The sequence below is a fragment of the Rasamsonia emersonii genome (genome assembly GCF_000968595.1).
Source record: "Rasamsonia emersonii CBS 393.64 chromosome Unknown ctg1118621760101, whole genome shotgun sequence".
NCBI lineage: Eukaryota > Fungi > Ascomycota > Eurotiomycetes > Eurotiales > Trichocomaceae > Rasamsonia > Rasamsonia emersonii.
Genome location: NW_013563186.1, coordinates 87,941 through 114,257, shown reverse-complemented (window position 1 = coordinate 114,257; position 26,317 = coordinate 87,941). Strand labels below are relative to the sequence as shown.

The window sequence follows — 26,317 nt, the reverse complement described above, 5'->3', positions numbered from 1 at the left end:
ATCAATATCATCAATATGATTGCTTTTTGCATTAGAAGTTATGTCCAGTACGGTAGTACAGTGCAGTGTAGGTATATAGTATATTACTACTGTAGTATTATACTTAAGAGAATGGTGGGAGTGGGAGAAAAAGAAAAGAAAAGAAAAGAAAAAGAAAAAGAAGAAGAAGAAAAAAAAAGTGAAAAGTGTGTGGATGGAGAATACGAGAATAATACCGACTTTTGAAATCGGAGCTCTCTTCAAGAAGCAATTCTTTAATACATACAGAGAAGACGAAAAGAGAGGTGCTATTACTACTACCTTCATCGTGGTGCTCTACTGCGTATTAGTAAAATATTCCTTATTCCTTCCTTCCTTCTTTTTTTTTCCTTCTATAAAAAAGGGCCTGTCTAGACTCGCGCTATTGTAATTTTCTCCAACATTGATTGTTTTGCACTGTATTTTCTTATGTGCATGGTGCAAGAAGCAAGCAAGTAAACAAGCAAGCAAGAGTAGGGGTAGGGTTACATGTTCCACTTGATTGATCGGCAATCGGTGGAGAATGATTCAGAGTAATATTAATAATTACATTTGGGATTTAGGAAGTACACACAAAAGTCAGATGTCCTCTCTCTTACCTACATAGGTAAGTAACCCTGGTATGCACAATCCGCGCGTTACATGTACTCCGTACGCGTACATAACTATAGGAATTAGTTCATAACATACAGTAAGTGTACCTACCAACAACTTCCTCCCCACTTATTGTACATACGTAGTTTAAATACGACGATGCGATCGTTGATTTACTAGAGAAAATCTGAAAAAAAAAAGTTAGAAAGTCGGAAACTTCCGAGTAATGTATCATTGCAGGCAGCAGGCATTGATAATAATTCTGCTCACCAAGCAAGCTACCTATGGAGGAATGCGTCTTTCTCGGCAGTCAATCTGGTTGGTGTGTTACACATCACATGCATGACGCGCATGATGCACATGTCGCAGGCAGATTATTCTCCTCTCGTCCAACCGAGCTCCATCTGCCACGTCCTACCTATCACGGCCCTTTTCGGACCGAACACATGTCGTACACATCTGTATACCCTGGAATAATGTTCCTTATTGAGGGAAAGGGGGGTAAAGGGACAATAAAGTTTGAGATGATCTGCATGCATGGCTGAAATTGGAAACAGGGTACAATTCCTTCTTAGATCTCCGAGGTCGGACGCAGTGAAATCAGCCTTGTTACCAAACATGATGTTTGGTACAGGTTAGGATGTGCTAGCATCATTGGATTAGGCGCTCACTTCTTTCTGTTGATCTGGGACTCCCACAGTAGAAAAGTTCACGATAACGGATGAAAAGAAATGGGAGAAAGCTTCTTCGCAGTCCAATCCCATGCTGAGAGACTGTCCCTGGCAGACAATGTTCGCCAGAATCATGAATGAGTCTCAAATGTGACAGTGGAGATCTGGGATGAAGAGCTGTCAAGCCAGCTCATAGATCAGCAAGCCGAAGATAACTCTAATTGTCTGATCGAAAAGGTCGCTAATCAACGAAACTAAGTTTTGTGGGAAATCATCAACATCTACTGGGAAAGTGTTTATTTTCAGTTCAGCTGATTCTTGCAGGGCATTATGAGTCTGGTGTGAAGAATAATTTTGCGTTGGAATTTCTGAGAGATTTGATGTTAGGTGTTTGATTATGATCGGCTGCTAACATACCTGTTGTCTTCGTGTCGAGTCGTATTGACGCTTTCACGGACAATATTCCAGCTTCCCAGGCAGGTAATCCCCATCTACACATGAGTAGACATGTTGGGAAAAGATGCAGGGAATGGTAATTGGCGCGGATGAATAATCCGGCGAAGATCGGAATCTGCAGCTTTGCGGCAGATTGTTTTCCTAGCTTGCATGAGGCTAATCGATTAAAGAGTACATGTACGGAGTACCTGGTGGGCTGATCCAGTCCGTCGATTTTAGCCAAGAGTCGAAAGATACGAGTCGGCAAATCAATGTGCTTCGAGCTCTCTGCTAGTAGGGCTATAAGGTTAGCTTGTCATGAGCCAACGTATCCGTCTGACACCTGTCTGCGATGCTCGCCACTTTCTGCACTTATGCCGTAATGCTCCGTAACCTGACAGTCAACTGCGGATAACCTGATTGGTTTTCTTCCCGAAGCAGCTTCGCATTTTGAGTATTTTGGCTCCTTACAGTACTCAGAGCAGATCGTAACAACAGTCATCACCTCCCAGTAAGCTGCAGCCGCCTCTGTCGTGTGCGTGTACACCAACGCAGTCAGCGAGGATGTGGATTCACGTCAGGCACTGTAAGCGAACTAACGGGATTCTCCGGTCCGTCGATTAATAGCACATGACTCGGCGTCGTGCCTGGGTCAACATGTTGGTGTGCCGTCCCTCCACCATGCAGTACAACCGGCCATTCTTCAGGTTATGCGGTGAGGCTGAATAACGTGGTCTTTCAGGATCGAACGAATCAGCGAGCTGCTGTCGGTTGGAATGGCCCATGGATTGAAACCAACGATGAGGCGCACTAGACTGGCGAGATAACTAATCAGAATGGCATCAGCCAGGTAAGATCTTAATGAATGGCGCCAAGAATGCGGGGTGATAAGGAACGGACATTCAGCGCAAATGACTTGCTTCCGTAGACGAGCGGCGATACTTTGCTAACCCACCTAGACAGGGGGTGCGGTTCCCAACCGGGCCTGCTATCTGACAAGCTTCGGTTTGGGATTGATTAGGTCGGCGGAAATGCCATCTCATTGGGACTGTCTAGCCTGCATTACCCAAGGAAGAGATGTCAGAATGTACGGGCCCATGCATTTGGTCCGATGCTGATTTCCAGCTTTCGCATTCTTCTTCTGGTCGTACAATGATTTCCTATCTTGACAACGTGTCGCTGCAAGATGCGGTCATTGTCGCGGTAGAGTCAAAGGGGGGAAAGAAACAGGTCAACTGATTTTCGTCCTGCGTTGCGTCGCATCTTGTGGGTGGTGTGACGATCGCGAGAGCCATCTGGGCAGGGGTAGAAGGACCGATCCAGCCACCGGGTTCCTGGGCTCCATTTCAATGCAGCCGCCGTCAACCAGGTAGGACAGTGTTACTGGCGCACGGGAGCGGAGAACCGAATTTGACGGACGCAGGTCTTTCGTATGACCATTCGGAAGATTTGTGGCCCTGTTTCTTGGTTCATATGGAGGATATTCGTAGTTGCCGATAAGATGGACGGCTGTGTCGCAGGGTTCGGCTGGGCCTCGTTACGCCGACGCAGCTTTCCTGTGACGTTGATCGTTTCCAACCCACATGCATTTCCACGGAGAAGAGACATGGGCACTATGTCGAGATTCTAGAAACCTGGAAGCCTTGGTGCTGTTCGTCCTTGCATGCCTGCTGCAGGAAGCAAATGCACGCTTCTGCAGCTATCAGCCATGCTAGCGAAAGCCATAGTGAGGGATTTCAGAAGGATGCTCTGGAGTTGTTTACAAGGCCAATCTTCGTGGTCGTTTCGAATGGAATACTAACTGACGGTGGTGTTCTCATGCAATAGGAATGGAACGGATGTTCCTTATCGAACGAATCCTGCGGGCATCGCAAGAGATCCAACATCAACCAGGTACTTTGCTCAGCCGCGAACAAATCTGGATAGTGCCCGGCCCTTTGGTTGTGCCAATCGTCCAACAAATTGCCTCCAAAAACCCATTCAATGCTATCAAGGCTATAGACCCCAGTGGCTCCTGGTTGCCTGATTATCATTCCAAGAAGAGAGCTATGATATTGGCGGAGGTATGGTCTGAGAATACCATCCTTTTAGCACAAAAGGAGTGATACAGACAGGCAGGAATAGGGGATCCTTGATCTGCAATCACTCTATATCTATAACAATTGCCAAAAAAATCAAGAGCTAGCCATTCCGGCCAGGATGGATGCTATCCTGAGCTCCGGAGAATATCTTACAGTCATCTGTCCATTTGAAGAGGCCTTGCACGTGGCTATGCCGATTTTCGAACTCTTCGGGACGAGCTGTCTTGTGATGTTTGGCGATGAACAGATACATGTGGCTGACTGTAATGTTCGCGTCCTACAAGTTATAGTCAGAGAAGCGAAATACGAGGAGTCGAACTCTCAGTGAGCTCCTCCGCCAAGTCCAGACCTCGACCAAGAACGCACAGCTGGACGACATCAGAGGATGGAATTGCAGACTGCTCCCATGATGCATTACTTCAGGGGGGATTTGTCCTCTGTATAGAAGGTAGTCCATATAGAGGACTTGCATTCTCCATCCAAGTCGATCGCTTGGCAATAATATCACCTAAAAATTAGACCCTCGACGAGCTTCTTAGGGAGCACGACGACATAAGCCGCGGCGGGACTCCTGAACGATTGTACCCAGGTAGAAGAGCCCAGTGTCCCTTGGCGATTATGGACTCTGACAAGAACCTTGCGGCCATAAAGTTCTGTTAAAACGCATTGCTCCAGTATAGTCAGTCAGGACTCGCAGTATCGTCTGGTGGACGCGGGACTATCGACCTGTCCAAGAAAAGGATTCAGCTAGCCCTGTAGTGTGTCAATCCTTCCACCAGGATTTCCTCTGTAACAGGGACTTAACAAAGCTGGATGAGCATGGTGAAAGACGATGCGGGGAAGAGACTTCTCGCACGAGAAGTTGTCTCCTGTAGGTACGGAGTACTTTCATCGAGCTCGACTGCTAGCAGACAATGGACGCGCAGGCCAGAGCTGGTGGGCCTGGGCTAGACGGTCGAGCCAGTGGCAGGCTCGGGCTCTGGTGGCCGTTCTGGCAACCCGAGGAGCCCGTATCGTCGATGGATCAGCGGTATCTGGTCTGGTCCGCTGGTGACTTGGCAGCAGGATCTTTACCAGTTCCATCGGATGCGGCGTGAACGACGGCGGAGCGCGTTGGATTCGGTGGCTGCCCTGACTGCCTTCTGCTGGTGGATTAGTGAGCGTGTTGACTGGGAGTTTCCTAAGGTTAGGTTAGCTAGGCAGTTTAGGTGTGACTTAGAGAGCCTTTAGGTTCCGGCCTTCGGTCACTAGCGCCTACTCTGTATTCTTCCCTCGCGCGCCGTGACGGAGGAAGGCCAGGTCCCCTCACCTGGCCTTCTGGCCGACACAATCCATGGCTTCGCTGACACGGATCCTTCTCTCTTTCTCAGCGAGCAGGCCATATGAGGCAGGACAATTGCCGCAGGAACATGCGCCAGATGCTGTCTGGTTCCGCGGTCAGGTGTCCGTACGGGGAACGTGACTGTACGGTAATACAGATGACAGTGTTCATGTCCCGTGCTCACTAGATCGAAATTACCGAGGAAGCCGTAGTGAGGTCGCCGGGAACCCCCAACACCCCCTGCCGGCGACCAACAGCATAGAGTTTGGCTTTGGGGGCTTCTGGACTGTCGTACGCACGCCGTACCGTGCTGTACGTTCCCTCGAACCTACCTAAAGGACCCTGACCCCACCGCAGCGCGCCTGGCAGGTCTCCCGGCGCGCTGGGGAACTGGATCCCCTCCAGGCTAGACTGAATCGACGGTAGCGCCTGCCATAGCAGTCTGCTCCCGCCTGCTAGAACTGCGGGCCGTCCTCCCATGGAAGGCGCGCTCGGTGGAGCAGTCAACGGTACTGCCGGGCCCGTCCCAAAACGGCAACCACGACGGCCCACGCCTCGTACTGCGTGTCGAGGCATGAACTGTCCCGGCCGATCCACGCAAATCCAGCTGTAACGGGAATCGCAGTGATCCTTACGGCTTTCTTTCTAGCTCGATCTCGCTTTCCCCGTAGCACGCCAGACGCGCGACCCAGCCTGCTCCTGGATCACGCCCACAGGGCCACAGGCACCTTGCAATTTCCTCAACGCATGACGGACACTATCCTCCAGAGACTTGGCTTCCAACGCTCTCCCTCGCTGCTGTTCCTGCCCGGCAGCGTGCATCTGGTCCCCATGTGTCAGAGCCGGACTAGCTCTGTTTGGCCTGCCCATCCGCCCATCGTCCACCCAGCAGTCCCCGTGGATAGCCCGGGGTCTCAGCTCCCCATCCACGACTAATAAACCTTACCGAGTTTGTATCGACGACTTAAATTACCACGCCTCCCAGCCCACGCCCTGTATACTGCCCTCCCACCCTCCCACCAGGTCGTCTCTGCTGGTTTTCTCTGCCTGCAGGCTGGTCCCATCCCATACCCTGGACCGTCGCGGGCAAGCTCTCCTCGCCAGCTTCCCGTTCTTCCTCCCACCAGGCCTTCTGACCTCTGTTCCACCCGCTCCATTGTCATCCTCCTCTTTTTTTTTCTTTATCGGGGGTGTGGTCTGATTGTCGCTCTTATCCTCGATTTCCCCCGCTCGCTCTCTTAGCTTCACCGCGATCTTCCTATTATCGATCTACGCACCCCCCAGTGTGTTTTTGAGACTGTTCCTGTTTCGAGGATCGGCCATCATCGCCGGTCCAGCTTTCTGTCGGTGCTCATGGCGCCTGGAGGACGAGATTTTAGTTGTTCGTGGGAGAAATGCGGCAAGGTGAGGAGGAGCCGGCCTTCGACCAGGTGCTTTCCTGATTTAGACACTGTGGACCTGTGCTGATAAGCATCATCCCGAACAGTCGTTCAACCGCAAGTCAGATCTCTGCCGGCATTATCGGATACACACCAATGAACGTCCCTACCACTGCACTGTCAAGGATTGCAACAAAAGCTTCATCCAGCGGAGTGCCTTGACAGTCCACTCCCGCACGCATACGGGAGAGAAACCGCATGTCTGCGATCATGAGGGCTGCCACAAGGCCTTTTCAGATGTCAGTAGCCCCATTCCTGTGCGCAATGCTTTCTCCACCGATATCCGGTGGTGAGGGGCATGATTAATACTGATGCGCCTGAGTAGTCGTCGAGTTTGGCTCGCCATCGCAGGATCCACACGGGAAAGCGGCCTTACATTTGCAATGAGCCAGCCTGTGAGCGGAGGTGAGAGCTTCCAGGACCCCTTCTTTGCGGGACCATCTTGCTCATCTTTGTCTTTCGTAGCTTTTGCCGCAAAACCACTTTGACGAAGCATCAGCATCGTTCGCACCGGCCTGGCGCGACGACTCAGCCATCCTCCGGGGAGGCAACGCCAGAGGGAACGACATACCAGACTCCTGTGGTTACCTCGATATCATCAAATCAGTATATCTTGGCGCAGCAACCATTCTATCCCCAGCCGCCAACTCCAAACCACGACTTTTACCCACCGCAGCAGGCTGTCTCTGTCGCTCAGGTCCCAGTTCCCGAACCACAACCCATCGTCCCTCAGAATGTCCCAGCTGCTGCTCCTCCTCCCCCGCCACCACCTCCGATGGATCCGCAGCAATATGCACAACTGATGCAGCCGCGTTATGACCCGAGCCAACGACCAAACTACATCCCAGCAGAATTTCAGCAGCCGCCGCCGCCGCCCTACCCCGGTCATCATCCCATGGCAGCAGATGGCCAACCCATCATGGTCACATATCAACCCGAGTTCCAATATAAGCCGGCCGCTCGGATCCTAAATCAACCAGAAGGAACCGACTGGGGCTTCCTCGGGTTGGGTTAAGAGGCTGCGATCATCGCTTTCGGCTTGCTGAATTGGACATCTTCGTTCCATCTACGCCGGTCGACTGCTCCGGTACCCTTCAGACAGAGATCCTGGCAGGCTTTCACGTCGAGAATTCTATCACGGACCTTTTTTTTTTTGATATTCCTCTTATATTTCCGCACACGCCAGGAGCAGGAACCCGGCGCTGTGCGACTTTAGTGTTTGTCTTACGATTCTTTGACATGACTAATTATGGTACTGGTACATGGTCCACTGGAATCTCCCAAAAGGATATGGGGTGGCGTTTTCTCCGGTTTGGTTTCTTTCTATCTGTCAAATGACTTTTAACCCCCCTTGGATTCCCAATCCGTGAATTACACTCTTCACCGAGCCATTTTACACTGCGCGGGGTTTTCTTGTCTACAGTGCAGTCCAACAGTGTGCAGTCGCCCGTCGCGAACGGACGCAGGTTGTTTTGGACATTATTTACGACTTGCTTGAAATAGGGCGCGATCTGGGACATATTTACCCATTCCCCTTCATGGACGGGGAAACCAGATCTCTCTTCTGTCGATTTGAGAGGATACATTCTGGGCAGATTTCCTTGTTCTCGGAACACTCGGGACGGGCGGGTCCCTCTGAACGTCTGGCCTGGACTAGCAGGGTCTAATCCTTGTATACAGTCTCGCACCGGTGGCGATGCTCTTTGGCCGCGGAGTTGTCGAGGATGCGGGGTCTGCAGTGTTCCTACTTGCTCTGTCTCAATAGCAATTGATACCCCAGTCATATTATTGTTTAATAACCATTATTTTATGATTGTATTATTTTGCTGCAGCTGCTAGTTTGTTTGCCACCCCTTCTCTGTAAGTTTGTTTTTTTTTCTTTTTTCTTTTTGTTTTCCCATGTACCTACCAATCAATCCTGCAGCTGGGCCACATTGACCAGGATCCAATCCATATCATTCTCGGCAGAATCAGGAAGGACCTGGTTGGACCCGATTAGTGGACTAACCTACCCACATCTCTTGAGTCTTTTAATAGACTGCAACATGGGGCGGTAAAAAAAAGGCTACTGAGGAATGAAAGTCAACTTACCAACAGGGTTAGTGTCAAGAGAGCTTAAGCTTGTGCCTGAATGGCCCAAGCATCCGAGGATCAGTCTTGTTTTTTTGCTCCACTTTGTATAGCCTACTATGGAGCGGGGCCAGGAAGTATGCTTTTTTTCCCCCTTCGTGTGCACATGGGAGACCGCCAGAGTTAATAACGATGATCATATAGTTTCTCTTTTTATCCTTTCCCAGACGTGTTATTCGCGAGTTGCTATCAGGATTTCTTCGCTGTCTGCTTCCTTTTGGCCGTGACCAGCGGGCATGACAATCATCGGTCACATCTTATCTTGCATCTTGCATACAGCCACCCGCAAAATCACTCCTTCTCTACGCTGCAGCACTGTGCTGGGCAAACTTGTACTGATCACAAGAGTTGGAACAAGTTGACTGGGGGCAGATACAGATGATTACCGCCTCTCCTCTCCGCGGATCATTCCGGGGTGGGCACTGGTAGGCTGGGCATGCATGATTAGTCCTTTATTGTGCAGCACATGGCCGGAGAAATTATAACGATGAGCGTGTTGGATCAAGTTTGACACAGTCTTTGCCCTCTCAAGGCTCCTTTCGGCATCTAATGATGGAGCCCGTCAGACCTTCAGACTGCATGCCCAACAAGGTATCCCGGCTATGTCAATATCAAACGGGAGACAGAGTCATGCCTCGGAGAAGATACCAAGAATGACGTTGCTTTTTTCACAAGAGGAAGTACACAGATTGACTGACCCGCTGCAACGTCATGGGGCCCCTTACAGGCCGTCAACATGAATGAGGATCCATCACCGATCAGATTTCGACTCTCCAAGAGCCGGCTCCGCTGTAGAATTAGTCTGAGGGAGGATGATATGTCCTGTTTGCATCACTGTGGCCGATGGACAAGGAGATGAATTGGCACGAGGCGGCTATCGATCTCCATCCATATTAGCGGACTCGTATCAGGACTCTACTACTAGGGAGAGAAGGCCGATAGTGATACAGCTTCTCCGCCTGATGGTGGCTTGGCGAAAAAAAAAGGCCAGTAATCTGCATTTAGCCAATTACTTGTTTGAGTTTGACAGCTCTGCAGCGCCGGGCTTGCTTCTCGAAACTCAAGGAAGAGCATGACAAGCCAATCATGATCGACTTGGTCGGGATTTGACTCTGATCGTGAATTGTGATGGTGTTCCGTCTCGATCGGCCTATCAACGATGGTGATTCGTATCGACTGGCTACAGGTGCAGCCTGGCCCTGGTCAGCCGTCGACGACCTCCCTGTTTTGGCGGAGGCTGTAATTAAGATGGATCTTGAAGCTTCGGGAGATGTGCGGCCATGTGGATTCTCAATCTCGTCGGGCCACACGGCCTAGTCCTACGGAGTCCTCCAAATTACACTATTATCTGGAGAACTCTCCCAAGCCCACCGGCAAAGCTTGTCCGCCACGCGGCAGTTCGTGGGGGTTGAATTCTATGCTGTCGAGATGTTTACTTCGGCAATATTTGGCTTTGTGAGCTGTCGGAGATCAACAGACCGGAAAACCAACTCAATCTACTCCTTCGAAATCATATTTTGACCTCATCCAGTGGGAAGGATGGAGGAAAGGACACGATATCCCAAAAGAGAAGTGCGCCGCGACCTCGCGGTAGCTAACAACGGTGGCAGGACCGTAGATCCCAACTATACCCAGCGATCTGGATAGTTCGGTCCCTTCCAATCGATTGAGCGCATGGCGGCATGGGGGTTCTGGAGTCTGGACGCTGATCGCACGAGCCATCCCACCTTCTCAATGTCAACGTCTACTCCGTATCCAGCTGCCGCTGAGTGATTTTTTTTTCTGTTCTGTTCTGTTCTTCTAACTGCAGATCAGCAGTACAGTTGTCAACGCGGGTGGGTCTGCTAAGCAGCGAAACACGCGCGACGATCCGATTGTGATTTGCCAGACGGTCCCGGGGGGCATCCACCGAAAACTGGGGTTACCCGTGGAGAGGCCATTCCCGAAGGGGAAGGTCAATCTGAAACGGCCAGCCCGACGTGACAGAGACAACGTGCTTCGCCCGAGGTTCTCCGGATGGCCAGGCGTGATATGAGTTGCTATCCGATAATAAACGCTGCATGCTAATTTAGTTACCAAGGAACCGATGAGGAAACGTCGAAACTTGACTGCGTACTGGATGCAATTAGTACCTGCCTACTACCTAGGTAGGTAGGCTGGTCGAGAAAATACGTTACCGGGTACTGTACCCGCGAGGGAGACGAACCGTACAGTACGCGTATTGTACGGAGCACTCCGTACCTTGGTACGGTGTAGGCAACAACCAAATTCATCAAAATGTACAAAGACGAAGTACGGATTCCTTGTTGATCTATGCGCATGCTACCGCACCGGCCACGACAGATCGTAGATTTAGATTCAATGATCATGGGGGGCGCGGATGGGAGTGTGCGTTGAAACTTGTGACTTTTTGAACCCGTTCGAACGGTTGATAGGCTCTGGCGCTGACTTTGCTCCAAATGCCGGGACACCATCCTTTCTTGGCCTAGGGCGAGCTTGGCATCTATCAGGATTCGACGCAGTTACCTGTACAGGTTAACGTCAGCAGTGATCACTTGAAAGGGGCAACTTTAGACGGGAAAGAACTGTGGTGATAAGGACGTCATAAGGTGGTCAATTATCACCTAGGGCCAACAAAAAACTAACTACCTTCGAGCTAAACCCCTGGAAGCGCATCCCGTGATCGACATTATTATTACGGGATAGGACTAGTCTCCTACCCGCAAATTTATTTCATTTGATATATATTAATAATAAAGTCAGGCTGCGAGTTTGTCATGCTAATTTCACGTATTTCTCCTTACTAAGAGGAATTGGTTAAAATGATCTACCCGTCAGGCACCTACCTTGTCCTTACGTAGCTAGGTAGGTACTTAGGTAGGTACCTAGGTAGGTGGGTATCATCTTCATTCCATGGTAGAAGTATAGAGTATGGAGTACTAGGTACTCTACCTACTAGGTAGTACCTAGTCGTTCTACTCCGTACAGTGTGCTCCATACAGACAGGTACCAGGTTTATATGTACCGTATCAACTAGTAATCTACTACTAAATTTATTACACGCTAAACCATATTTGTCTATTCACTAGGCTCCAAGGTGCAAAGGTGCCAAGATTCTTGGCGACTTACGGTCCGGAGCACCGGACGCAGTACCGTGGACGGTACCCTCTATTATTACCTACCGCCTACCCCGAGCACCCTCGGGATTATGATGATGTCCTCGGCATTGATTTCACAATTCAGGAGGTATTAACCTGTAATTTCCGATGACTGCTCGGGTTTATTACTACTTACTGCTGTTTTATAAGTATCGACGGTACTCTCCGTATTTTATTTTATTATTTAACTTTTCCTAAAAAAAATTATTATTATTTTATTATTAGTAGGGTCCCCAGTGTCCCAGTTCCCAGTTCCCAGTTGCCCGTGTCCCAGTGATCCACAGAGGTTAGTTAATAGTAACTATTACTGGAGATACATAGGTACCTGAAGACTGCGTATGGTGAACTCTGTACCTGCACTCTGTTCCAAGGTGGGCTTAATGCCAAGGCCTTGCCAAGATATCATCTACCTACCTGCCTACAACAGAGTACGGAGTATGGATGGAGTCGCTAGCTTGTTAGTTTGTTAGTTTGGTAGTTTTGCCTCCCCCTGTCTCACGTTGTGATCGTTGACTTCGTACGGAGTAAGGAGTATTCCGTACGTAAGTGTCGTGGGCCGATGAAGATCATGATATTGTCGTCGTCGTCGTGGGCACTACTGTACCTGCATGACTACCACTAACGACATACATCCTGTGGTCCGAATGTTAGGTCCTCGAGTAGGGTACGGCATACTCGGAGGCTGCGCTAGGTAATAATAATAATGATGATGAATTGAGTTGAATTGAATTGAATTGGATTGGATTGCAAGTAATAATGTTGTCTCTCTAGCGTTCGTTATAACTGTCGCTAGAGTAGCGCATTCATTCATTCATTAGTTCGTTCGTTCGTTCGTTTGTTCGTGAATCATGCTGGCTGATACTAGGCATGGATATACGTATGAGGTAATACCTACCCAGGTAGGTAATTATTTTGCCGGGCGGGAGAAGGTACATGTTCAACATCAGAATAATATTAATATTACTACTCCATATGATATTAATTAGTAATGGATGCAATAATGAAGGAATTCATTTTGGTTCTGCTGTAATTTGAACGAACGAGAAGAGTCGTAGACCAATAATTTTTATTATGTTATTGGCAATGAATGGATTTTACGTGCAGTACTTACCTACTTGCTAAAGCATATGCGTAGGACAATAATATACTTAACTTACATCCTACGTGTGAGGATAGATGATAATCTTGAGCAAGGTTTGCCATGTTTATTTTTATTCACTTGCAAGTTGAGTCTATGAGTCTGGATTGGCACTGCCCTAGGTAACTAACTAACCAAAATCCTTGGAGAAGAAAAAAAAACTACGGGCTATATGTACGGATCTATGTATGAGAAGAGAGAAATTTTTTCTGCTCATGCATACTGCCTAGATAGGATACGGCCTGAGCTGATATCACATCAGACACGATATAAGAAAGCGAATGGATATGCGAGGCAAATCATTGATTGCGCATTTCCGTAGAATCTTTTTTCCCCCCCCCCCTTCGTGGACTCTTTCATCACGATACAGCACCCAAGAAAAGAGAGCGTATTATATCTTCTTATATAATGGACAACCAGACAGTAAGGCAAGGTTCTTCCTTGCAGACTTGGGAAAAGAAATGAGGATCGATCGCATTCGCTGTGAGCACGGCTTCTGAAGAACGTGAACAGTGACTATACACTTGATTTTTAAAACACAAAACACTGTGGATTAAATTAATAATGTTCTGTGGTATGTATGTAATGTACACGCTAACTCGATACTTAATCCTCGATCCCAAATAAAAAAAGAGGAAAGAAGTTTGAATCTGTAGAATCCGAGCTCCTAGATAGATATGTCTGATGACGGCTATCTCTCGTATAAATAACATGTTCTTCTTCTTTTACAGATTATTACAGATAGTCATCAATCAATGATAAGCTGTTATCCCTGTTAGTTGTTTGTACCTGTCTGTCTCTTCTTGAGACAAACACGATGGTAGTTGTAGATTATCTATCTATCTATCTTCATCTACCTACCGTTGCAGTAATGAACTTCAAAGAATGTCAGCAGAGCAGAGCAGAGCTAAGCAGATATGAACATTACTATTTATGTCTGATTGTGTATGTTCTGTATATGTTCAATGCTAGACTCTGCTATCAGCAGCAGCGCTTATTATGTGCATACTGTGCATACCTCTGGTCTGCCTGTCTGCCAATCTCTTAGAGACTCCTGTTTGAATTACATTGAACAGGGCTGAACTCAACAGAGCGGAATTGAATTGAACTAATTGAATTGGATACGATGTGACAGGAGAGGACAGTAGGAGATTAGATACACCAGGATGGTAATAGCATCCCATCAACACCGAAGACAGAAGAGAAAAGCAGAAGAAAGAGAAGAGGAGATCATAGATAGTAACAATGCTTCAAGAGATGGCCCTAGCGGCTGCTAGTAACAGCTAGTTAGAAAGACGGTGAGATCATCCATTCTTCCTGTACTATTCAGTTATTACTCTTGCTATTGCTCAATTCCATTCTCTATAACACCAAGAAATACATGACGATTTCAATTCAACTCTAAGATTAAGAAAGGGTATTTGCTGTCTGATACAGAGATGAGAGAGATGATGACATTTACTGAATGCCCTTGCATGTGCCGTTGTTTCATTCATATCCAGATTTTCAGTTTGAGTCTGCCTTGCCTTGTCTACGCTGTCTATCAGAATGGGATATATATAGCCTGTAGGTATATAGGTATATGTTGAACATTCATCAGATATATGTATGTACAGCCAGTAAGGCGCTTTTCAGGCATGTACTTTCGTATCCCTTCCGTGTATTGAGCTCAGTGAGCGGAGGTTGGCAGATCGAGAATATCTGCACGCGCGCTGACCATTCCTTTCCTCCCTCATCTTTCTCTTCTTTTCGTGGACTGTGAAGCTCGGCTGATCAGACTGACACATGCTAGCCATGGACAATACATCCTGGCTGGCACGCCATAGGAGCATTGATAAGAGGCATTTCCCTACCAACTGGTGACCCCCCTCTCCCTATCAAACCCCCCTCGCAACTGGTCCTTCGGCTTGACGACTTTGCCCTGCAAGACCGTAAACTTGACAATGTTCTCGCACTCCTCCGGCCGGACCCTTGCCAGCCAGATACCCTGCGTCGCACCCTCTGCCTCCTGTTCTTCCGCCCGCTTCTTCTCCTCTTCTTCGCTGCTGCTTTTCTTCTTGTACCACTCGAAATCTCTCCGTCGGTATACGATCACGTTCGCCGCGTATTTATGCCCCCCCACGTGGCTGATGAAGTAGATGCCCACGCCTCCGGGCCGCTCGTCGTCTGCGTCGCGATAAAGTCCGTACGTGCGCAGGTGCCGCTCGAACTCGCGCTTGAGCAGCGGCGCAGATATGCCGCAGCGAGCATCCCGGGTGCGTTGCGAGCAGAGCAGAATGACGGCCGCGTGCGGACAGAGCCGGGAGCGCAGAGGGGTAAGCGAGGAGATGTCAGCGGTATTCGTCGCCGAGCTTGCATCGTCCTTCTTCTGCGAGTGTAACGGCGTCGTCGTCGTCACGGACGGGTTGACAAAGTATTTGATCAGATCCGGGACCAGGGCGGGCGTGACGTGGTCGATGAAGGTAAAAGCAGGCAGGAGAAGCACCGTTGTCGGGCGAGACGGAGAGCCATCCTCGTGGTGATGGTACTCGTCCGGAACGGGGATGTTGGAGGCAGAAAGCTTGAGTTTCTAGACAGAGTCAGTTTCTCCTGTTCAATTAATATCTTCCTGCAAACACACCCCATTGCTCGGCTCAATCCCCCCCTTGCCAATCGCCTCCATGACACTCCCCTTCTCGTCCGTCACATCCCTCACCCAGTCCGTCTTGCCCGTCGCGACGAGCACATGCGTCGCCCACGCATTGACATTGCCGTACAGCTTGTCTGTGAGATTGACGTCGAACCTGGCCGGGTAATGCACCGTGCAGCTGGCGCAGTCGCGATCACAGTCCTCGCCATCGACCACGGGGTCGACCTTGGGGAAGAGCGCATCGTGCGACGAGACGGATCGGAAGCTGCCGTCAGCAGCAGCAGTACTAGTACTACTGTCTTTCGAGGATGACAGAAACTGTGCCCCGCGGCGGAGGATCGCCTGCATTTTGCCTGTCAGATCAGACAAGACCTAAGCTTATCTGTCCGCCCAGAGACAGATTCTTTTTCTCTTCTCTTCTCTCTTCCTGACTGATGGCGGGGGCGAGGGGGAGGGGTGGTGTTTTCGGAGATATTGTTCAAGATCTTCGATTTATCGATCGATCGATATCTTATCTGATCCACGCGCGTTTATGCACGAGCGTGGCGTGTGCCGAATTCCGAGACCTAAATCCTAGCTATATAGTACACAGCTAACTCGACAGGCCTACTCGGACTCAGCACAGGAGACACAATTTCCAAAAAGCAGATGACTGGAGATAAATGAAAATGAATGTCAATCAACAGTTGACAAACTGGGCCGTTTCTCCGGATTTGTAATTGAAATTGCTGCCCGCCTTGTCGACGGCTAAAGAAATATCCCGGCGGTCAAATCCGCGCCATTGTTAATTGTACAGTACTCTGTACTTTACGGAGTATATAAGTAAGTGCATAATGGTCCAGTGTGGGGCAGTTCTCCTGTAGGAATGAGTCTATTATTGATTATTATCTACAGTAATTCGGATTTAATTCGACTCCGCCTGGATAACTCCACGTACTCCGTGCATCTACTATCAGTCCTCTGGGACGATAACGTATAAAATGGGAAGCACGCGAGTAGGAACGAAAATTGGCCATGTCTGACCTGATTAGTAAAAGTCAATGCGCAGTAATCCAACACTGCGAATTGCTGAGAACAAACGCCATCCAAAACCTATACCAAAACCCCCAAATCTATCTGGTGTATCCAAGTCTACCGCTTCCTCTTCCCCGGAAGGTCTATAGTATAAGGCAGATCCAAAGGGTTGCGCGCCTCCGCAAGGCGAATAACACTACCACTCGAACTCCTCGAATTAGTCGACCGCACCCGTTGGAGCGAATTCATCGACGGACTCTGGCGAACCCCCAACGCGCGGCGTTCGGTGGTCCTCGACAGAGACGGTGAGCTGTTGCTCTGCACCATGGGCGCGGTGCGAACAGACCGCAGGCTACTCCCCCATGAATTGTTGCTCCGACCTCGAGCGAGAGGCTCACCAACTCCCTCGGTATCCACAGTATCCGTTTCGCCTTCCTCGTCAGACGGACCGATAAACGATTCGCTGTCCGCGCGAGAACTATCTCCACGGATTTCCTGCAGCAGTTGTGGGTCGACAGCCTTCATACCCCGGAGGATTCCCGCAAAGATGCCCATCAACGTCCGGAATTCATCTTCATGCAACGGATGTGCAGAGAATCGGGCCCGCTCGTAGATTGCGAGGAAGTCGGTCCCCAGCTCTGGCGGGTTGATCAGATTCAGCGCCGTCAGATGCCCGATGTACTCCCGTAAACCCATCGTTGCAGGCCGCTGCAGGATCTCCACCACGCGCGGGTCGGGAATCGACTGTTGTTCTTCCGGGGAATGGGGACCAAAGGGGTCCAAGAGACCATTCGATTGGGAGAAGACCGGATCGGGCGGTGCGAGTGAGACCGCCTTGGCCTCAATCAGGTGAGGCAGTTCTCGGATCACCGACTGGTATTGCAAGTCAGGGAGATCCGGAGACGCAGGAGAAGACCAGCCAGGGTGGGAGATCACGCCCCAAGGAGGCCGGTCGCGGTTCACCGAGAGCGTCTTATCATGTACAGGCTCATGTGCTTCGTCCGACAAGTCCCTCGGGCGTGCCTGGTATGCGATGATCGCGCTCCGAGCAAGACCCTCCACCACCAGCCGTCGCACAGTCTTGTCCACGTCCCCCTTCTCGACCGGTATCCATGCCTTCGGGATGCCGCCCAGGGCCGTGCGATTGGTATAGATGCGACTCGCGTAGAAGAAAAGCGCCAGTGCCACGGTGATAATATACGCGCCCGTGACGATGAAGATGTTGGTTAGCCGGTGGTTTTTGTAGCATTGGTAGATAAAATCCCCCGGCGTAAGGAGAGTAAGGCAGAGAAGGACGACGCAGAGGACGGCATGGATGGTCGAGCTAAGGATGCGGAGGAGATTAATGGTCATCGTAACGGATGCATCGTAATGCGCAGGACAAGCTGTCCCTGCTTTGAGCTTGGAGCTCAGGTGGGTGATTTACCCAGCCGGCTCGTCAGTAGTAGAAACGAAACACAGATATTGATGTTTATTGTTGCAGGGTGGAGGTGGAAGCAGCTTGCGGAGAAGGGAGATCGACGTGACGCAGCATCACGTGTTGCGGGTTCCAAGCTATCATATCCAAACTAGACGCAGAGATAACCTCGAATCTCAGGCATTCCAATTTTCGTTCAGAACATGCCCTCACATGCTCGAGATTTTCTTTTGGGCATAAACTCGATTCAGTCAATGGCTAGGACGCTCATCAACTACTAGATGCTACGTTGTTGATGAAATATGGGCATCTATGAGTCTCAAACTACCTACATGACGATCCAGATCCTACTCCCAGATGAAACCCACCCTAGTTAATCCATTGCATAAATCTTGGCTGGACGCAAATCCAGACTAAAGGGTCTGACCTGAACTCGGAGGTAAGGACGGTAAACCTAACTACAAAGACCGCCTGCCAATAAATCTTTATCCAAAATCGACATTGAAAATAGTGTCCAAAAAATCATCGCCATATCTAGTCCTCGATCGCGACCTCGTCTTCCAAGGTCGGACCGACATTTTCACCTCTTGCGCGACGGACAACCCGCTCAATGCCGTCCAGACCCCTCTTCAAGACGTCCATCTTGGGGCCATAGCTCAGCCGCACGAAATGGTGGCAAGGGCTGTCGAAAAGGTCTCGTCGCTTCGCCGGGTTCAGATCGAAGAAGATTCCGGGCACGACGATGGTCTTCTCCTTCAGAAGAGCGTTGAAGAAGTTCAGACCATCCGAGATGTTCGCCTCCGGAGGCAGCGGCGGCTCAAGGGACGTCAGGTCCAGCCAGATGTAGAAAGTCGCCTGCGGCACATCCTTGATGCGGAAGCCTATCTCGTGCAGGCGAGACAAGACGTAGTCACGCTTCTTTCGGAAGTGGACCTGGAGCGCCTTCATCTCCGCACGCACCAGGGACGGCTCGAGCATGGGTACGGCCGCTTCTTGGAATGGCACGTTTGCACCACCGTCGAGGTAGGAGCCCGCGGAGGCGAGGGCGTTGATAAATTCTTTGGGCCCAACAACCCAAGCAATACGCCAGCCAGGGAGGCGGAACCGCTTTGTAAGACCGTCAATCAGGAGCACATCTTTTTAGGAGTCAGTAAAGAGATCCATTTTCGGACGTTGACCAGTTCAGTGCGAGTAGATTGCGGGTGGGATCACACACCGTCTTTATCGACATCCACGACGTTCTCCGCACCACTTATGGTCGTGCCGTCACAGCCCGTGGCGTAGTTGTAGCCTCCATAGAACTCGTCCAAGATCAATGTGGCACGGCCTCGGCAGATGTCCTGAATGCGAGCCAGCTCGGGGTTCGACACGACATGGCCGGTGGGGTTGCGGGGATTCGAGGTCAGGATCACCGAGGTGCCTCGTGCGATCTCTTCGGCGATCTTGTCCGGATGGATGTGATAGTGGTCTTCTTCGGCTAGAGGGATCGGGATGGGTGAAAACTGTCCGTGTAGTTGCACCATACATCAGTCCTTGCTTGCAGTAATCGGAGTGTTGAAACTCCTGCACATGTTGCGAATTGCTCCTCGCGCCAGACTCACGTTCTTGAACAGAGACAACATCTCCGAATAGGCCGTGTAATCAGGGATAGGGAACGACAAGTATGAGTTCCCCAGAATGGCCGCAATCCGGATCAGTCCGGCTCGTCCACCGGGCACAATGCACACATTCTCCCAGGTGTATTGGCTCTCCTTCCCCTTGCGATAATGCTCATTGTACAGCCGGGCAACGGCAGCACGCAGAGACTTGATTCCGGCCGTGGGACCGTATTCTCGGGCGGCGGACTCGATAGGGATCGTGGTCGGACGGTGGAAGCTTCCCTCGATCTCATCGTCGACCTCTGGGGCACCCTGGCCCAGGTTCGCCCAGGACGATGGGTCGTCTTGGAAACCGTGCTCATTGGCACGCTCAGTACACCAGATGACACCGGTGGAGGCACGAGAAGCGTCCAGGCCAGCGTGGGGACGGTGACCTTCGTGGGCGGCACGGAAATCACGGTGGGTTTCGGAGTTCTTCTCTGCAGTATTCGAAGAGGTCGGAGTCAGTCTCGAATGTCATCAATTGACCCATAGAATGTTGGATCTTTGTTCGATCTGCTTTTGGAGGGGCACACGACGTGAGGAAGTAGATAGGCACTGCGCTATTCAAGGAGTGGTAACCACAACCGGTCAATACACACCGTTCTCGGACAGTTCTTTGTTCGTGGAGAATCGCCTGCTGTCCGACGGACGCAGGATGCTGACGCGACGTCCCGAGAACGACATCTTGGCTGCTGTGCTGCGATCGATGTGCTGCTATCTCTGCTGTTTGTGTGGATCGCTGGATTTCTTGGCTTTTGATGTCGTGCAGCTCTGGGGAATCCGGAGTACCAATAATAGATAGAACAATAATCACCAGGTGAATGAACTGTCCTCCTCACTTTCTGTCCTTCGTCCTCCGGACTAGGGTACTGGGCAGTTGAGAGCGAGCCCGTTTGACTCGGCGCTCCGTTTGCCTTAAGAATGGCTCTTCGCCGTGTCTCACGATCGGGAGCCACGTATGCGATCGCCTATTTGTTCTCCCAGACAATTTATGTCTGACCCAATAGTGGCGGGGCAACAACGCTCCAGCGCCAAAAAGCGTTAAAAGACAACAACCTTATGTAACAGAAGAAATCACTCAAACTGACAGTTGACTTGTTAAAATGCGGAATTCATCGCTAGAAAAATCGCTCAGAGGAGTGTCTGCGAAGGCAATGCGCCTCTGCTCACCCTCTGTTCCTGACTGGCTTTCGCAGTCCCTGTAACCCACAAGGCGATTATTGCGCGATTATCATCATCATCATTATGATCAGTCCTTTTTTTTTCTAATCAAAGAACAAACTACCGATCTAAGTCTGGCCCTAGGGATTCCCCCGTCTCCGAAAAAAAAATCCCGCCCCCTTTCTGCCCGACGGCCCCAGCTGCAACCCAGTGGAGAGCTTTGCTTCCCTAAGTAGCAGCATCTCTAACGGAAAAAAGCAACTGGTCGCACGATGCGAAGAAAATCATCCGGAACCCGCGGTCGGTAAATGTCACCACAGCTAAAAAGGGATGGGAGAAAAAAAAATTCAGAGGCAAAGAGTGATGGCGCAGCAGTTTTTTTGAAATAAACGATAGCGTTACATCTACCTACGGTACATTGTGTCCAACGGATATTGTCTACAGGCCTGGCGACTAGAGAACACACAAATCAAAACAGGGAGCACGTTACATACATCATACGGTCATTGAAACGGTCATGGATATCGAGAGACAGAAAACAGACGATCATATCAACAGCCACAATGAGTCCGACCGCCGCAGTCATCATGGAGGAAAGCAACATCAACCGGGCTCCTCGCGGAGCAAATGCTTTCTCTTGACGGGAACCCTGCGCCTGGGACCATGATGCACGCGGTCAAACCAACAAGAGATCAGATTCAAAAACAATCTCCAGTAGCACCATAGCCCTCCCACTTGGGGAGTTGGCTGCCGAACCGGTTCCTCTTAGGCCAGATAACAGAGGGAGGGGTTGCGCGAGCGACCTAAGAAGAACGAGAGCAAGGATAATTTCCAGGCCTAAGCTGTTGGGGGTAAAATCCAAGACAACGCCATTGAAAACGCCAAACTGCCGGGGAATGCAAAAGAGATTAGAGCACAAACCGGATACAAACGTTGACCAAAATCATCATAGAGGTAGCGTTCAGCTCTCTGTGGATATATAAAAAGAAATAGAAACAAAAGGGTCAAAGGACCCCAGAACGGCACCGGAGGTGTCTAGCTACTAATTCTCCACCGCCTGGCAGAAGAGTTGAATTTCATCCACCTGGCCCTTAGCAAGACTCTCTCGATGCTGGTCACGCCATTCCATAAAGGCCAGTTGGACGGCTTCGTCACTGTCAATGGTAACGAAATCACCATCTTCATCCTTATAACGTAATCTCACAGAGTTGTTTCCAATCGACCGATCCGTGAACCTGGCCAGCTTGGCATCAACCCGATCAGTCAGGGATCGGAAGAGAATGTTGCTGGCGACTACTAGAGTCACGTAGTTGTCATCAAAATTCACTTTCGCCTTTATCTGACTGGGCATGATGGGATCATCCTGCAGGGAGGTCTGCTGGGGTTGTGGCTCTGGTTCCGGCTCGGGTTCGGGCTCAGGTTCTTGCTCAGGTTCTTGCTCAGGTTCGGGCTGAGGTTCGGGCTGAGGTTCGGTATGATGAGGTTCGGCCTCCTCGCTCGGAGACTCCGACAGAGGTTGATCAGTCAAAGAGGACTGACTGGGAGTAAATGCAGGAGCCCGATCGGGATACGGGTGCTCATGGTAAGGACCGGAGTGTACATGCCGTGGCATTCCCCCAGAGGTTTGGGTGGCGGATCGGATGGGCAGAGCACCGTTCGCGGGTGAGTTGCTCTGGCTACGGTTGAGAGGCGGCCTCCCAGTCGCAAGTTGAGGCGGGATTGGCGGGACGGGGACGTTGTCTATTGTCTGCATGGCATGACCGTTCATGTACCGACGAGATTCGGGGATGCCAGCATGATGATGATGAATGTCCGGGCTACTGGCCGACCGCATCCGTTGAGCCATGGGGTTCGATGCCTGCCCTTGAGCCGAAAGCGGGGGCAGAGACGGCCGCTGCACACGTCCATTGCCACTGCCACTGCCACTGCTGTTGCTGAAATAAGGATTGATGTTAGTACTATCCCTCGATACCACCCTCGACAAGGCTGGTGCGGTATACCGGTTGGACTCTTCGTTCCACGTATTGGTTGGCGTGACCTGCCGAGAATAGGCGGTATATGCCGACTGGGAACTAGACCGGGTGGACGGAGGAGCCTCAGTGACCGGGGAAAAGTAAGAATTGCCAACACGTTCTCCAGGGGACAGGCTGCCATTGGACAATTGAGTATGCAGTGCATGCGGTGGCTCCGGCATAGGGAATCGCGGTGGTCGACCGGCGGAGAGGGGACCAGACCCTCCACTGCCTCCCGTGGCAGACCTGGCTCGGAGGCTCGTACTGGACGCGTTCCTGCTGACCGGGAATTCTGAGAAAGTCGCCGATTGGATTGCCGGATCCTCTTCCGCTTCGTACTCCTGTTGGTATGGGTTCTGCAGGTTCGACGAGACACTCTTCATGTATGTGAATTCAGAGTCTGAAGTGCCTGTGTGTCGAACATTACGTTGCGCGTGCGCTGCTCTTTGAGCATCGAGATCCTTGTACCACTTCTTCATGACATCTTCATTCTGGTAGCGGATGATGAAGTTATCGACGACACCGGGATCACCTTTCCAAAAAATCTGGATCCGGTAAGAGCCTACAGAAGAAAGAAAAAAACGTATTAGTACAGACATGTTGAAACAAGGGAATGACGTCTCATACCAGGTTTCTGAAGTAACACGATGTCTGTCACGTTGGCCATGTAGATTCGGCCCTTAAGCTGGAGACGCGGCTTTCCCTTCACGGTTGACGTGGGCTTGTCCTTGTTGCCAATGAGTTTGGATTTCTGCTTGTTGGGATTGATGTCTTTGCAACAGAGTAGGATGCGCTCAAAAAGATAGATGTGGTACTATTGCCCATACGCCGATGTTAGCAGGACTCATTCTCTCGGAAGAACATAAGATTAAAACCGTTATGGGACACAAGGACGGAAAGGGAGCCCACCTCTCTTTCGGTATCCTTGGTACTATCCCCTTTCAACACGGTAAACGTGCCAAACCGAAGGAGATCACCAAATCCTTCAACTTTGAGCGACTTCCAGTCATCCACCCGATTCGCCAGATCTACCACGGCAGAGGCGAGATGCTCCTTGTCAATGGCGTCGTTGGCCGAGTCCAGCACCGACTGGATCATATCGATAGCTTTAGTGATCTCGGCCTGCAATTCCTCGCTTTCCGTCTGCTTGCGAAGTTCCTACACACTCCAGTCAACAAATTCCAGTCTTTCCGGTCGACATCGCGGGGGAAACCCACCGAGAGCATAAGGGGATATTTGGTTAACCGCTGGAATGGCTTGACAAAGAATCCATTAAGCGTGGAGGGCAGCGCAACCATCTGCTGAAGATCCGGGGAGCGCGGAGCAGCCTTGATTTTGTCCCATTCACGCAGGCAGACTTCATCACAGCGCAGCTGGTTGGCGATGAAGGGCTCATACTGGCGGAGAGCCTCCTCGTGACAGATAAAGAGATGACCCCAGTTTTGTTTTTCCTCCGGCAGGGCGTAGTGTTGTTCCATGCGAATCAGAAAGCGTTGCGCAAAGTCCAACAGATTATTCAAGTTGAGGAAGATCTGATGACTCTCATCACCCGTCAAGGCACCCGTTTCCTCCAGCTCTTTCTTGAGAGCCTGCAGATTCTGAAGATGATGCACGTAATCCCGCTCGGTCTCGAGAAGTTCCTTTAAGATATGCTGTCTCCTAGTAAGCTTGACAGCGCCGCCTTTGTCGTTCTTGGAACCAGATGCGGCTCCAGAGGGTCTGTTCAGCTGACCCTGGATCTCCAGGATGTCCAGGACGCGATTGACCATTTTGATCACCTTGATAAACCCAGTCGTGTTGTCACCGTACAAATCGGTGATCAAAAAACAGTCCTGCTGGGGAAAAGCCATGTCCTGCAGGCAGGCTTGAAGGAATTTGAAAGTGGCCGCCTTGGGCCGTTTCGCCTCGGGAACTTTTTCGGGGTCGATCTCCAGGGGATCATCCGGGTTGGAAGCATTGAAGATGGTCATGAGGGGATAACCGCTCCGAAAACAATTCCACAGGGAGGCGACTGGATCGGAGACACCCTGAGCCCGCTCCATCTCCTCCATTTCAGCCAGATGAGGCTCAAACCCAGGGACCTCCGCCAGTCTGGCCTTCAGATTCACACAACTCTGGTAGATGGACTCGCCACCCCGCCGGTTGATGATATTGTCCTCAGCCACCGGGCCTCCATTGTTCACCGGAGTCTCCATCCTCGCGAAAACTGTTCCTGATGCGCTACTTCAGAGAAGCAGCGTGCCCCGGGAGAAAATCACACAAGTAACTGTTCCAGCCAGCGTACCTGGTCGGGAGGATGAACCATGGACCATCGATCTCCCTGCCGACTCCGCAAATCAATGCGGCCAGGAAAGATAGCAATGGGCGCAACGAGGCGCGATCGGATGAAGGCACTTGGAAATGGTCGATTCGATCAGACACCAACGCAGTGAGAACCAGCTCAACGGTCCTCTCGCCTCTCGTTTCCTCAGGACCTCTTTCGACCGCCCTCCGTAAACGAAACGAAGACCCTGATTGGGCCTCAGGGGGTGAGCAGGACCCTGGCAGCCGAGAGAGCCAGGCGTAAGTCGACTGAAACTAACAGAAATCAAGGGAGGATCCGCCGTCGTGGAAGCAGACTGGACACCGGGTACAGTAGAGATGGAAATCGAAATCGACACCAGAAATTTGGGCAGAGATTTTCTGTCGCTGGGCCCCTGGTCTAGCAGGGCTAGTCAGCAGGGGGTGTTGGAAATGGTGGGGGGTTCGTTCGACAGTGGAGAGGGGGCCAGGAGAGCGCTCACAGCTCGACACAGGGGACTGGACGAGGAATAGACTGGGCGGCGCAGCAGAGTCGAGGGCAACAGAACGCTATCGAAGCGTTGAGGAAGGAGCAGGCCGGGCGGAGGGAGGAGGGAATACGGCAGTCGCGATCAGGAGAGGGAGATGGACGAGGAGTGGGCAGGCGTGTAGCAGGAAGGAGCGAGTAGTGTGTTTCGGGTGGCACCGCTAACTAATAGCAATAGCGCGTTCGACCTGGCCGGACTGCCGCTGGGGCAGGAAGGGAGAGAACGGGAATGAATGAATGGGATAGGGATGCCAGCCGGGAGGGGAACGGCGACGCTTTTCCGGGAGCCCGCTGGCACGCTCCCACGGGGCCAATCCGCTGCTGCGCCGCTTATCCAAGGGCCCAGCGCTCGTTCGCCCGGCCCACGACCCGTGGCTCTTCCGTACCAGCGAGCTTGCAAACGCCCAGCTAGTATGGCAGCTGAGTGCCTGCGCTGAGCAGTCACAAAAAGTGAGCAAACAGCGCGCCCAGCAGGCAGCATGCAGACTGCTGAAGAGGGCAGCACAGAGGATGCCGTATATCAGAGTAGCGGTTGATTGCCTGGCAGCAGTCTCGCCCAGTGACAGTACGGAGTAGTGATCGCTGGTCAGGGATGGCGCCTCAGGGCATTACTAATCCACAATCACGCGACG

At 51.0% G+C, this 26,317-nt stretch overlaps 6 protein-coding genes across 6 annotated transcripts; 1 reads left to right on the top strand and 5 right to left on the bottom strand.

Moving 5' to 3' along the window:
- Window positions 1-6,769: 6,769 nt before the first annotated feature.
- Window positions 6,770-7,574, top strand: T310_4253 (C2H2 finger domain protein; the record flags this gene model as incomplete). Its single annotated transcript, XM_013472890.1, has 3 exons — window positions 6,770-6,848; window positions 6,952-6,964; window positions 7,025-7,574. The coding sequence occupies 3 exons, from the start codon at window positions 6,770-6,772 to the stop codon at window positions 7,572-7,574; spliced, it is 642 nt and encodes a 213-aa protein (XP_013328344.1).
- A 3,473-nt stretch (window positions 7,575-11,047) lies between these two features.
- Window positions 11,048-13,050, bottom strand: T310_4252 (uncharacterized protein; the record flags this gene model as incomplete). Its single annotated transcript, XM_013472889.1, has 10 exons — window positions 11,048-11,215; window positions 11,339-11,405; window positions 11,536-11,641; window positions 11,819-11,867; window positions 11,984-12,008; window positions 12,262-12,301; window positions 12,478-12,630; window positions 12,743-12,810; window positions 12,959-12,965; window positions 13,005-13,050. 10 exons carry the CDS (start codon window positions 13,048-13,050, stop codon window positions 11,048-11,050), a joined length of 729 nt encoding a protein of 242 aa, XP_013328343.1.
- A 1,784-nt stretch (window positions 13,051-14,834) lies between these two features.
- T310_4251 (Sucrase/ferredoxin-like family protein) lies at window positions 14,835-15,962 on the bottom strand (the record flags this gene model as incomplete). Its single annotated transcript, XM_013472888.1, has 2 exons — window positions 14,835-15,554; window positions 15,606-15,962. The coding sequence occupies 2 exons, from the start codon at window positions 15,960-15,962 to the stop codon at window positions 14,835-14,837; spliced, it is 1,077 nt and encodes a 358-aa protein (XP_013328342.1).
- A 783-nt stretch (window positions 15,963-16,745) lies between these two features.
- On the bottom strand, window positions 16,746-17,981 carry T310_4250 (thermotolerance membrane protein Dlt1; the record flags this gene model as incomplete). The annotated part of the gene is made up of 1 exon (XM_013472887.1): window positions 16,746-17,981. The coding sequence occupies one exon, from the start codon at window positions 17,979-17,981 to the stop codon at window positions 16,746-16,748; it is 1,236 nt and encodes a 411-aa protein (XP_013328341.1).
- Window positions 17,982-18,579: 598 nt separating this feature from the next.
- T310_4249 (Aspartate transaminase) lies at window positions 18,580-20,369 on the bottom strand (the record flags this gene model as incomplete). Its single annotated transcript, XM_013472886.1, has 4 exons — window positions 18,580-19,181; window positions 19,262-19,547; window positions 19,647-20,122; window positions 20,285-20,369. 4 exons carry the CDS (start codon window positions 20,367-20,369, stop codon window positions 18,580-18,582), a joined length of 1,449 nt encoding a protein of 482 aa, XP_013328340.1.
- A 1,519-nt stretch (window positions 20,370-21,888) lies between these two features.
- T310_4248 (Rho guanyl nucleotide exchange factor) lies at window positions 21,889-26,166 on the bottom strand (the record flags this gene model as incomplete). Its single annotated transcript, XM_013472885.1, has 7 exons — window positions 21,889-23,420; window positions 23,486-23,609; window positions 23,768-23,980; window positions 24,025-25,078; window positions 25,143-25,398; window positions 25,441-25,708; window positions 25,852-26,166. 7 exons carry the CDS (start codon window positions 26,164-26,166, stop codon window positions 21,889-21,891), a joined length of 3,762 nt encoding a protein of 1,253 aa, XP_013328339.1.
- Between the last annotated feature and the right edge of the window lie 151 nt (window positions 26,167-26,317).